The 12,916-nt window shown below is 42.6% G+C and overlaps 1 protein-coding gene across 1 annotated transcript in view; it reads right to left on the bottom strand.

Annotated features, from left to right (window-relative positions):
• Positions 1 to 12,916, bottom strand: part of sh3pxd2aa (SH3 and PX domains 2Aa) — a 115,927-nt gene that overhangs the window by 33,265 nt on the left and 69,746 nt on the right. The window contains exon 7 of the mRNA XM_023431386.2: positions 11,103 to 11,231. Within this exon, the coding sequence (XP_023287154.1) occupies positions 11,103 to 11,231 (129 nt within the window). The remainder of the gene's footprint in view (positions 1 to 11,102; positions 11,232 to 12,916) is intronic.

The following is a 12,916-nucleotide window of genomic DNA, read 5'->3' as shown; positions in this document are numbered from 1 at the left end:
CCCCCACGCCCCAGCTCTGACATCACAAAGATGCAGTGTAAGGTAGTTTCAGGTTATGTTCAATAATCTGACGAGCACTCAGTTTGAGCATATTGATCACTTCAGGCAGTGCTCTGGCCGATATTAGTGCTGCATGAAAAACAGAGGGTTCTGGCAAAAGAATCGGAGGATTGTTCAGTTCAAATTCTTCCTCATAGTATTACAAACCAACGAGCAGTGTTGAAGCCTCTGGTAACCCTTCAGACTCTTGGATCTACGACTAAAATCCACCTTCCTGGATTGTATTTCCTTATTTTACTGGTGCACGAAGCAACAATTAAAGAAATGAAATCATTAAATAGAGCTATCATATGTATTAAATGGGTTTTGAGTTGGTGTTGGTTGTTGTGCGTCATAGGGATTGTGTTGTGTATTGTGAGTCTCATTGAGATGATATGGGTGTGTACTGAAGAATCTGTTGTCATTAAAGTATTATCTACACATTTATGGAGACCCAAGGAAGAGAAGCCACTGTTACTATATAGTGGCTAATAGGTATCTAAACTAAATAATTAAACCTTAGGAAACACAACTCCTTTTGAATGCAGTGCTCTTTGAACCTCTGGTAAGGATTCGTCTGTCCCTCCATTGGTCAAGACATCTCAACAATTACATAATTGTTATTATGAAATTACATATGGACTCATGGTCCCCAGAGAATAAACCCTGATGTTTTCGGTGACACTGGGACTTTTATTGTCATGCAAACATGAGACCACATATTGTCACAAGACATATCAAAAACCAACACATGTATTGCCTTGGCATTAATGTAGTCATGCTTCAGAGTCAATTCCTTTACCACTACCTTTGAGACATAATTACCACTTTGCACACAATTTATCTGAAAGGCACATTGCCCTGCACGTTGCGATACACATTCATGCTCCAGAGAGAATATACCCTTTTAAATCCAGTGTGCTTAAATATTCAGCCTCAGGACAGAATCTTCACTTTTAGGAGCACTACTGGCGAGAAGAAAAACAAAATCAGGAATATGTTGCTGTTGTTCTGCACAACATTTCAGACTTAAACATGTAGGAACTGATTCAGTTCAACAGTGTAACAATGGAAAAAAAACAACAGCCTCTCTAAGAAATCTAATGTCATACTTCTAGAAAACTTCATTTATCCCGAATCTCAAAGGTAATCGCGATTTTGCCTTGTTATGTCAATGACTGGTCCCCATGAATATAGTGAAGCAAGGATGTGTGTGTGTGTGTGTGTGTGTGTGTGTGTGTGTGTGTGTGTGTATTTAAGCGAATCACGTCGATGAGCAAATCAATCCCGGAGCTCTGTGAAATCTCTCATCCTCAACTGCAGCCATAATGCGTGGTGTTCCATAGGATGAGAACAGGAGCGCTCATTTCCTGTTAGGTGTCAGGTCTTTTATTGTCCAGGTACTTGGTGAAATAGAACCCGAGCCTCTTTGCCTAAAGCAAACACTAAAATAGAACAGGTCCAACAATCATGTTGTTTTTTTTTTTTTTCTAAATTGATTTACACTCTCTTGCTAGTTTGTCTGACATAACATACCCAACTGTTCCGGAGGATTTATGAGGCGCTCAGCAACTAATGACTAATATCCAGAAAGGTTATGCAGCAACACCTGCTCTCTTCCACATTCATCCACACACACTGCACAAAATATGAATATATAAGACAGTACAGGGGCTGTAATTGGCTTTTCTTACAGCGAACAGCTCTAATTGGACTTTCGAGCTACACCATGTCTCTGCAGGCAATAATTGCCTGCTTTTTTTCCCGCAGAGGGAAAGTGGAGGTCATAGTGAACACAGTGCTACGCCAACTGAGCACAGCAAAATTATCGCTGACCGTCATAGACCTGGGCCCCCTATTTGAGAGGTTCGGAGGAATGGGAGATGTATGAGATGCTGTTGGATCAGAAAAATAAGGCTGATAAAAATAAGACAGAGGTGAGAAAGAGAGCAAAAGAGTGAAGGGGAGAAATAGATTAAAAGATCGGTGTAGGGGAAAGGCAGAAAGAGAGAAGACAAAGGGGGAGAGCCAGCAGATGTCTGGCCGGGGTTTCAAAGCCGTAGTATTCCACGCTAATTCCCCGTCCAACAACAACACCACACTTTTTCCTTTCAGTTCCTCCTCCTGGGATCGTCAGAACGGTGATCAGACAGCTCTGACCACGATGTCCATTAGAAATGCGACATTCGGTGGGGACCCACAAGGTGAACATCATTCTTGTTTCATCCTCAAAGCTTCTAATTAGAAACGGAGCCCCTGGAGAGCAGCGAGTGCTGGAATGCAGCGCAGCTTTTCAAGGCAATATATTGAATTGCCTGCTTATCTTTCTGCAGAGTAAGCAGAAGTGGAGATTCAAAGAATATGCTCAAAATAGCAGCACAACAATTTATGCTGCCTAAAACCAGCTGTGAAATCAGCCAAAATATATCTTTAACACAGACTGCATCAGCTTCATTTATGGGATTAAACTGACCTAGAGCCTCATCACCATCATTTAAAGCTCCATATTTGACACTGTCCTAGTGTTTTATTTGAAGTGTTGATCCACAAGAAGATATATTTGTGGTTTTAAGAACCAAAAACCATCTGAGTGTAGTTTTACATCTCCTCTCTCAGGCTTCTCTCTGGAGCGCTAGTAACAACAGGTCAGTGAGCCAGTCGGAAGAAAGGAGGCTCTGAGCTCCCTCTGTTTTTTGAGCGACTGAATAAAAATATAGCAGATTTCAGGTTGGATGCTGGGTTCAGGTGGGCGGGGCTTGGGGCATAACTAAGGATAGGGACTCTATAGTTGTGACATCACAAAGATACATAGGTCCTGACGGCTGGTTTTAAGGCTCAGTTTCTGAATACAGGCTGTGTGCATTTCTCTGTGGACTGAGGCTTTGATACTTTCACAGTATTAATATAGAACCTAGACCTGCTTTATAATCAAAAAAACACATGGACATCTGCCTTTATACTATATGGACCGTTAAAAATGTATCCTTTTGATGCATCCACTGGACATAATAAAAATGTAAGTTAAGTGGCTGAGCCACATTTCCAACTTGGAAGGTACAATCCCCAGAAATTACATCTATGTATTTGAAACTCTCCTGACCTTGTGACGCTTTGAAATAGTTTGGGTTAATCGTGGTTGGAAGTTGCCCCCTCTGACACATGAAGGTAGTCTGTGTGAATTTGGAAGTTATTCATTCTCAAAGCACCAGTCTTTATAATCTTTATTTTTGATGGGATTTGATGAATAACTGGTTCTACATGGTTTGTTGAACAGATTTCTTGGCAAAAAAGCTTAAAAGGTGAAATCTTTTACATACTTTATCACGTTATCCAACAGTTTATATGTGAGGTGCCACTGCAGTAATGGCAGCTTGTCTACTTCCACCTACAACCTGTATTTATCTGTAGAGGAGCAAAAGTAGAAGTTATTTCAAGCATTCAAGGTTCTGTAAGTAAACGTCCTGTTCACTTTCTGCACTGGTGACCGGCAGTTCGAGTATTTCCGAGGACTGTGTGTTTTGGATGAATCTGGGAAAAAGGGTTGCAGCTCTGACTTGTAACAATCCCAGAGGATCATAATAACTGTAGGATTTAAAAGCCATTCACAATCCAGACTGACGAAACAACAATGATTTTGTAGAAGATTAAATACAAATTATATATATGTGTATATATATAGATATATATCTATATATATACTGTATATACGTGATGCTTTTATCCAAACGACCCACGAGTCAAGGGCACCACTAAAGCTTCAGCGCAGTAGGAGACCTCGGTTTAAGTATTAACTACTAGATCTATTCAATAAGGGCAAGGAGATCAGGTAAAGAGAGTCTATCACAAAGTGTTGGATATCTTAACAAACTCTGGCTCAAACTCTAAAACATATTAGCTGCAGGGAAAAATGCAAATACTTCTACCATCCCTAGTTCAAGGAAGTGGCTGTTAAAGACTTCTTAGTAAAGAAGCCAATTTTCATTCTCATCGCAGTTTTGATCCGTCAACGTCCATGAAAGGTGTTTTAACCCTTACTTTATTTTTTTGTCCTGTACAGAAATGGGGGGTGGGAAAGTGCAGATTGAGTGTTTCTTATTTTGTTTAGTTGCTTGATTGCCAAGCAAAATAAAAATAAAAAAACATTCACCATGAAGAAGAAAACTACTTTTTTTTTTTCACAGTCACCTCTCAAACGTGAAGGGCGTGAGTTTATAGTCAAAATGCTGGTTTTCTAGGTAGAGGTTCACATTCAAAAACTTCAAAGCTCATCTCAAAGTTAAAAGGTAGGGTATGTGAGCGGGCACCCAACCCCTTTCGTGCTGTTTCTTCCTAGAAAGTCAGACCCAATTTCAAGGTTCTGGTCTTTATTGACACTGAGATGAAGGCATTACATCCCAGTTTGAAGCTCATGTTACCTGGCTGAAGTTTTCATAAAAACCGGGGGTCTCGTTACTGAGCCAGACTTGTTACAAGTGAAAGGGGATAGCTGGTGGTGGGCTTTTCAATACCCAGTGTTGACTAAAACATCACGCTCTGTGGGATCAAGATAAAACCTCTGCATTGATCCTCCATATGTATCCTCCTCTGCCACACACACACACATACACACACACACACACACACACACACACACACACACACACACACACACACAAACACACACACACACACCCTGCTGTGTTGATATCACCGTGCTCGTTAAAGACGACAGACCTTTCAGACATGCAGAGCCCCCAGCAGCCTGTCAGGTCTCTGACAGTATCTCTACATGTTTGCTTATTGAAACACACTGTTTTTGACACGAGCCCCCGACAGTGGTTCCACGGTCAGCTCCTCTGAGCCTCCGCTATCCCCAGATTGTCTGAGCTCAACTCTAAGAATGAAGTGACTGAAGCTGTTTAGCACTTTTTTTTTTTACTGCCTCAGGGGGAAGCTAGCTAAGCTAGGGTGTTGCGAGAGTGATAGTCAGCCATCTCTGGGCTCAAGACGTTTCACCCTGATTGATGCTGGCTGTCTGTTTTATAGCTCGGAGGCAACGCTAATGCTCGCCTCCAGCCTCCGATGTAAACTCTGTCCAAAACAGCTTCCTCTGATGCACAACATCCTTTAAGCTAGCCCTCAGCACACCTTGATTAAAGACATGGGCTACATTTGACAGCCTAAGGCAGAGGGCATGTCAAGCTAGCTTCTCATGTAAAACCCTTTAAAGCTCCCTCCAGATGAGGCTGTTAAAGGGAAATACCACATTATTTCACATTTTGGAGCTTTGATAATTTGCCGATTGACAGTCCACACTGCATTTTAAAATATGAGTTATTCCACAGCTTAAAATGATATTCTGAAGGACTTTGTTCTATGATGGTGCCATAAAACAATGGTGTGTTATTCATATACTTACATACCACATTATTGGATATATTTACTATATCTTTGCTGTATTCTCAATGACGCTATTAATGTAGCACTGAAGCAATTAGTTCATTAATCAATTATGAGCAGATTTTTAAATAATGGTCAATTATATTATGTTGGTTTTTGAACTTATGATGATTGTGTTTTCACATTTACATTTCAGTGACTATTTCATTGACATTAGTTGCCATCCATCATGTCTCATAGAGTTCATCTCTTGGGAAACAGACAGTTAGTAAATGACCATATTCAAGGTGATAAGAATGAACCAGATGTCTGTGTAAGATTTCTTAAGGGTTGGAACATGAGGTGCAGGTTGTCCAACACACTGGTCATTTCAGTAGATTCCAGTCATTGCTGGAATTCAGATGTATTTCTGAATGACAGCACACAACTGTTGTAATTATTTCATGGCTTTGAGGAAAGGCTTACCCTAAGCTAAGTGGAGTTTCAAATATAAACAGCCTACTATAATGTAATGTGAGGTTCTGGTGCTAACTGAAACTGAGCTACATGGGAAAGAGTCTTGAGCCAGACTGAGCACAGCTCTGAAGACAAACCTTTGGAAAGGCGTTACGGGTTAGAATGAGTGCTGGCTGCCAGCCTCAGTAGATCTGGGAGAGGTGTGGTGGGAAAGTGTTGCCGAAGCTGCCGGCATTGATTCTCCTCCAAGCAGCATGCTGACACACCATGCCACATAACTGAGAGATATCTCTAATGTTTCCATGGAGACTTTGGTATTTTATGACTGAAGCCCACAAACAGTTATCATTTTCCAAAATAAAGGATTAGTATTATCCGGCGACACAGCAGGAAGTGCTTTCTGCAAGGTGCAGAGTCAAGTACAGAGAGAAGTAAGCAAATCTGTCTAATCTCTGTAAGTCAACTGTGACAAAATGCCCCTGAACCTTGGCAGCACGCAGGGCCAAGATATTTGGGCAAATGGCTCCTCCGGCTGGCGTTGTGGCTCGGGCGGCACACTAACCCAAAGGATCCTGTTTGCAGTTTAGTGTCAAGGCCCTCCTGGCAGATCCATTAGTCCTGGCTGATGGAACAAGGGGGGGGGGAAAAGGATTTTTTCTCCCCATATATTTCCCTCTCTGTCACTGTAGCCACAGAATGGAAGGCTTGTCACTTAAATTTACCAATCATTCTCTGAGACGGTATTAGAAAGCGAGGAACAAAAACAGCTGTAGCCGAGGCCATCAAGACTAATGTAAAGTGCAAGTGTTTTTGAGCATTTTAAACTTTATTATGACTAGACAGTAGAGAGCTGACACAAAAATGATGGGAGAAACAGGGGGGTGTGATTCCAGATGTCTCCATGCGGACACTGCGATTACATGGTCTAGACGTCTAAACAACCAGGGCAACCCAGAGCTACAACATTTAATGTACAAAAAGTGTATGCACCTGTTAGGGCCGCATGATATATAGACAAAATTTCATACCTTCATATTTATGAAAAATATCTTGATAATGATACAATATACAGTATGACTGTGGGTTCACACTTGTTTGAAAGTTTAAGTGTAGCACCAGTGAAAATTAAGCTTTTTTTCAAATTTTCAAATAATAATACCAAAAGGACGTAGAAGATGCTGCTACTTCACAAAATTTTGATAATTAAATAATTTGAATTAAATCTGCGACCTTGTCTTTCTCTGCACACATTTCCTCCACTGCTCAATTTCCACTGTCTTCTCCTCACTCACTCGCTCACATGTTGGGAGGGTTCATTTTTGGATTACTTAAACACTGTCTTACATTTTATGTAACTGAATGTGGCATTCATACAATACTGCTTATTCAAGTACTTATTCAGTTCTTCTGTATCAACTGTCTGAGCCCAGTCGAGTCACCCTGAATGTAAATTAACACTCGCTGTAGAGGTGCAGCTTAAGACAGCAGATTTACTTTACTTTCTAAAAATGAGGGTTGTCTTATGTTTCAGTACCAGACAATTACATGTTCATTCATTACAACAGAGAGAGTACCAGTGTAACTATGGTCTTTTACAGAGTGTTGCATTATGGGTTTTTTTGTAGCCTTAATGTTGCTAAGCTAGTGAGTGTTTTCAAGTCAATCTATAGTGATTGTTTCACAGTTAATCAAGCTTTCATTAGTTTAACCTTCAGGAGTTTCTGATGGCTGCTGTCACATGTTCTGTTGCAACAGAGGAAATAAATTGATGACGGGTTGAAAAAGAGTTCACAGCATCTCCTGACGTCTTTACAGCAGAAATAAACCAGAGAGAAAATCTGTCAAACAGCCAAGAATTACATCTGTCACAGGTGATGAGCTCAGAAACACTGAAGTATGACGAATGTTAATGTCAGAGAAAACAATTATGCGAGAGGAATGGAGGGTGAGCGAGGAATCAGCTACAGTCAGCTGACTAGTGGTCACAGAGAAAGTGAGCTGTCCAACTGAACAAAAATTCAGTTCTACTGTCAGATGAGAGGATGGGAAAATATCAATATTATAGATATCAATATTGCACATGTTCTTATTTAGAGATGATAATGATGTAGCGTTCAGCCCTAGCACCTATCACTGTCCATACTCACAGGTAAAGCCTGAAGTATGCTTAACATTATCCACTTTGCACAACTTGTAAAGGCGTTTAAAGCTGTTTTAAACGGCCACACTCGAAGGCGGGACCCTCTGTCGTAGGGAGGGGTGACACACAATAATTATACTAATGGGTATACCGGCCCACACTCCTCAACAATCTTCACTCAAAGACATCCATGGTGTTGCACTAAAGGTAGCAATGTGTAAAAATATGTAGAGTAGACCGCTCGTTCATTCTAATGGAGGCAGTTCATCAGTTCAACGATTAACACGATGCCGAGGGCTCCAACAGAAAACACGGGGTTTCTGCTAAATAAGTTGAACCGAGGTCAACCTCTGCTGCAACACGCCATAGACCTGACTGATAACTGCGTGAAGTGGGTGTGCATGTCAGATTGTTGGTTTTGGAAAGTGACAGCATCTGTTGGTCACAGCCAGAAAGGTGTGTGTGTGTGTGTGTGTGTGTGTGTGTGTGTGTGTGTGTGTAGACTCTAAGTATTCTGACAATTGTTTTTTATCTTATCTAAATGTTTGCTACTTGTTCTGGACACCACATGTGATTGCGTAAGGGAGGCAAGCCAGATTTTTTTTTTATCACAGAAAGAAAAGTGAATATGCCTTTAAAAACCTGGAGTACGAACTGTATTGCTCCACGTGCTCAACTTGGTCTCAGGATACTCATCTGGCACTATCTAACACAGGTCTGCGGCTTTTTAACCACACTGACCTTTCTTCTCAGCCTCTTTCACATCACTGCCTCCCCTTAGTCCGACACACCATATAATTTTAACTGGTGACATATGCAGATTTATTTTCTCCAGCTGGGACATTCCTCACTCCAGACGCTCTACGTTTCCCATGTCCGAGGAGGAACCAGAGGGAGAAAACCAGGACAGTGGCCCAGACGAGGCCTCTACTCCTCTCTCAGGGACGATTCCGGTCCTTCCAACCCCAACTCCCTCGGTGCTTCATAAATGTCACTTTACTTGATAGCAGCCCCTACGCTATGAGATAGTCGTACAACGATATGTTGATTTAATCGGGTTTCTGTATGAAGATGAACCTTGTTGACACGGTTCAGTGAAACAGCTGGGTCTAGATTTACAAGGCCAACAACTTCTCACAGGGGCAGAATAACAACATCTGAATGAGGGGTTGTACCCATAATTAAATCAGGTCAAGCCGGGAGACACTTAAAAAAACGGCTGAAATATTCTGTGTTGTGCGGTGCATTAATGCATGACACCATCTATGCTTAATATGGTAAAAGGTAAAATATGGCTTCCAGCATTATAAAACATCACAGATTTCAACTGACACTCGTTAAAGAGAATAAACTCTAATGAACAGTGGAACTGTCAGTGACTCTGAATTAAAAACATCAAAGAAAATAAGCACGCGCAGACCAGGAGGCTGCAGAAGAGCCTTGAAAGTGGGAAGGGGGTTGTGGGATATTATATGAGCTCTCAGATGTGTTTGTCTTGGCGTAGCCTCTCAGTGATGTCATCATCATCATCATCATCATCATCATCGTCGTCATCATGGCTGTTGCTCCACTTCTTTGGCCCAGTAAATGACGACAGCACACACAACCAGCTCTTGAGCAAGAGTTCCTCAGAGATCAGAAGATGCTCTTATTACTGTAAGTGCTTCAGTCAGTGTTAAATGTTAATGTTCAGGACGAAGCTTTAAAATTGGGTCTGGTGAGCAGATGCTGTCAGACCGGGTAGAGAGAAAAGGGATCACCAAAGAAAATAACTGTGCGGCTGAGGCACACTTATGAACATTCATTAAACAAAGCGTTCAGCGTTAACTCCAAACAGTTTCTGGCAAATTAAAAAGGTACATGGGAAAATCGAATTACCCCCCTTAAGCCAAGCGTTAACAGAAAACGCTTGACATTTGAAAATCTCACAAACAAAGCTGACAGGGGAGCCGGAACTTAAGACATCCACAATTCTCAAGAACACTTTCGTGTGGATAGGTTTGGCCAGAAGCCACATCACAAGAAAAAATTTCCTATGCAACTTTTTTTTTTTCCCCTCTGTCAAAACTTTTGAATACTTATCTAATTTATGTAGACAGTGAACAAATGGGAAAGGCACCGAATGCTATGTGAATGACAAAATGATGAGCTGGTTCGACTCGTTATCGCTCAGTGATGTGCAAGCCCAGATAACTCAAAGAGAATAGATTCAAATGTGTAACCAGTGTGTAGATAAGAAAGCGGGGGGGGGGGGGGGGGGGGGTGACGACAGGGACGCAGCATGTTTGTGCCGAGCTCTCTGCTGAGTTGTGCAAGCTGCTGCCTGTAAGTCACTGTTTGCATGGAAAATGAGATTCAGCTCTGGATTGCTAAAGTGAATTTCCCCAGCGGGGGTAGGCAAGGTGAAAAGAGAAGTGTGAAGCGTCTCTTGTTGATGCACATACTTGACTATTGCCTGTGTGGTTTACTGGATACAGAACATACCACTTCATCCTCGCATACACAGAGAAACCAATCAAACATCTCAATTCTCACTTTTGGAAAGCTGAAAAAAAAAAAAAAAAATTGCTTCTGAAATTTACTTGACATTCTTGCTGCGAAAGGCAAGAGACTGGCCTCCAGCCACGACTCTGCCTTCCCTCCACATTCACACACAGTCAGAGGTGGTGCCAAGACCCAGCCAGGAGATCGTTAGATTGGGAGAAGAAGGGGAGAAAGTGAGGGAGAGCAAGAACAGCGGGAGGGAGGCTGCAGTAGGGGGACTCTTGTGGACAAAGGGGGTTAGAAAAAGAGGGAGTAAAGTCAAGAAAAGGGAGGGAGAGGGGAGACAGAGAGGTGCTGAGTGAGCATGGTCCTGTGTGTGTGTGTGTGAGGAGTGTGTTTATGCTTCTGATGTGTAATCAAAGAGAGGCAGATACAAACAGGAAGAATCAAACTGACAAACAAATGTTGTAAGAACTTGTAAAGAAGCCCCATATTTATATGACTTTTCAACACATCATATGTTCATAATCCCGTTCTGTTATGAATCCAAGTGGATGTGTATGGTTGTAGGAAGTCAACACAAACAAAGAAAGAGTCCACTCACCACTTTCGCTCTTCTCAATCACGTCCACCGTCTCACCGGCCTTGAGGCTGATCTCTGAGTTCTCCTGCCTCTCATAGTTGGCCACGGCCACGTACTGCTCCAGCACCATGGGCTCCGAGCTGTCAGTCCCTGAGGGGAAGAAACAGGCTGTCAGCCACCTGCCCGCCGTGGCACCCCGCGAACGCCCACTGCAACCGACTACACTGCTGCCGCTGCTGCTGTGCGCCCGGTACGCCGCCATCGGCCAACCCCCCGCTCCCTGCCACCGCTGTTCCTCCTCCTTGGCCAATCAGAACGCGAGCTCAAGACTTGGCTGCATAGTCCCAAATGTCTGGCCATATAGCTGAGTCGACCCCCGGCCCACAGCGAAGGACTGAGGAGCATCGGAAGGAATCAAAACAAAAGGAGGGAGCGCGTAGAAATCGTTTGTTGGGGCTGCATTTTGCCTCTAAAGTGGATCCATGGCCTGAACAAAACTTTTTAAGAACCAGACGAAAACGATGGAGAGGGGAAAAAGAAAAAAAAAAAAAAAAAAAAGGAGAAGTAGAGGAGCTGCTAACGACTGGACGGGAAGAGTGGGGAGCGAATGAGTGGAAGAATGGTGAAGTTTCCCTGTGGAAAATCAACAGTGCGGTTGAGAGGAAAGGCCTCCCCTCCACTGCCGCTGGGAGCCAGCCGTTGGACAGGGAGTCGGGGGGGGGGGTGAACACACCAATCATGGTAGTCGGCACTGCTGGCCTTAAATAGAAACATATGAGTGGACTAGAGAGAGAGAGAGACAGAGGGAAACAGGGAAGGAGGTTGGGACCATGTTTATGTGAAACAAAAGAAGAAAGCATTTCAGTTGGGGTTAGGCCACTCTGTTTTCTCTCTCTCCTGCTCTCTGATGTTTAACCTTTTCGACGCCAGCGGTGATTTCACCCTCTGAGCTCACGTGGTCCGTATCTGATCTGAGCTGCAGACACGCTTGTTTGCTTGTTTTGCACGGAGAAATCACCCATGCAGATTCAGAGGGACGTTTCAGCAGATTAAGCTTCACATCCTGTTGTGCTCTGTTGTTTAAGTATCTCAGCATGTCTCTGTCAACCATGTGATCAGAAACAGAACAAAAATGCACTGAGAACAAATATGTGGAAGTTATGAGGCCAAAAAACACAGATCATTTCTTTATAATGCTAAATAAACCAGATGTTAATATCCGTCCTACAGTTTGTTAAAGAGCTTGTGATTCCTTATATGAGGCGGTTGAAAAGGTGAGTTGCTTTTTAAAGGGATAGTTCAACATTTTGGGAAATATACTCTTTTTGCAAGTAAGATCAACAGCCAGTCTACTGGCAACCTGCACTTCACGCACTGGTTAGGTTGTCCATGTCCTGCATTGTCATCTAACTTTCAGAAAGGAAGCTGAGATAATGTTGAAATATCCCTTTAAAAAAAAAAAAAAAAGCTAGCATTAATTGTGTGTCACAGTCAAGGTGTGAACCCTGGTCTCCGGTGTCAAAGAAGAATGTGTTCACACATCCATCCACCAACTTTAACTTTGGCACTAAACACTGACAGTGAACAGAGTGCTTTCCTGAAAACCATAACTCACCCTTTGAGGTTGGGCTGGATCTTTTTAAAATGCTGGACATCTACTTTTTTTTTGGCCATTTTATGCCTTTATTAGCTAGAACCAGTAGAGACGAATTCAGGGACAGAGTAGGGGAATGATATGCAGCAAACGATCTGACCGGCCAGGGGTTGAACCAGGGACTCGCTGCTCAGGGAATTTGAGCCCATGCGGTATACGCCCTAACCATTCGCCCATCATG

This window comes from Seriola lalandi, unplaced genomic scaffold (assembly GCF_002814215.2).
Source record: "Seriola lalandi dorsalis isolate HSWRI2012SDOR001 ecotype SW California unplaced genomic scaffold, Sedor1 jcf7180002054921, whole genome shotgun sequence".
NCBI lineage: Eukaryota > Metazoa > Chordata > Actinopteri > Carangiformes > Carangidae > Seriola > Seriola lalandi.
This window is presented reverse-complemented; position numbering and strand designations above follow the sequence as displayed.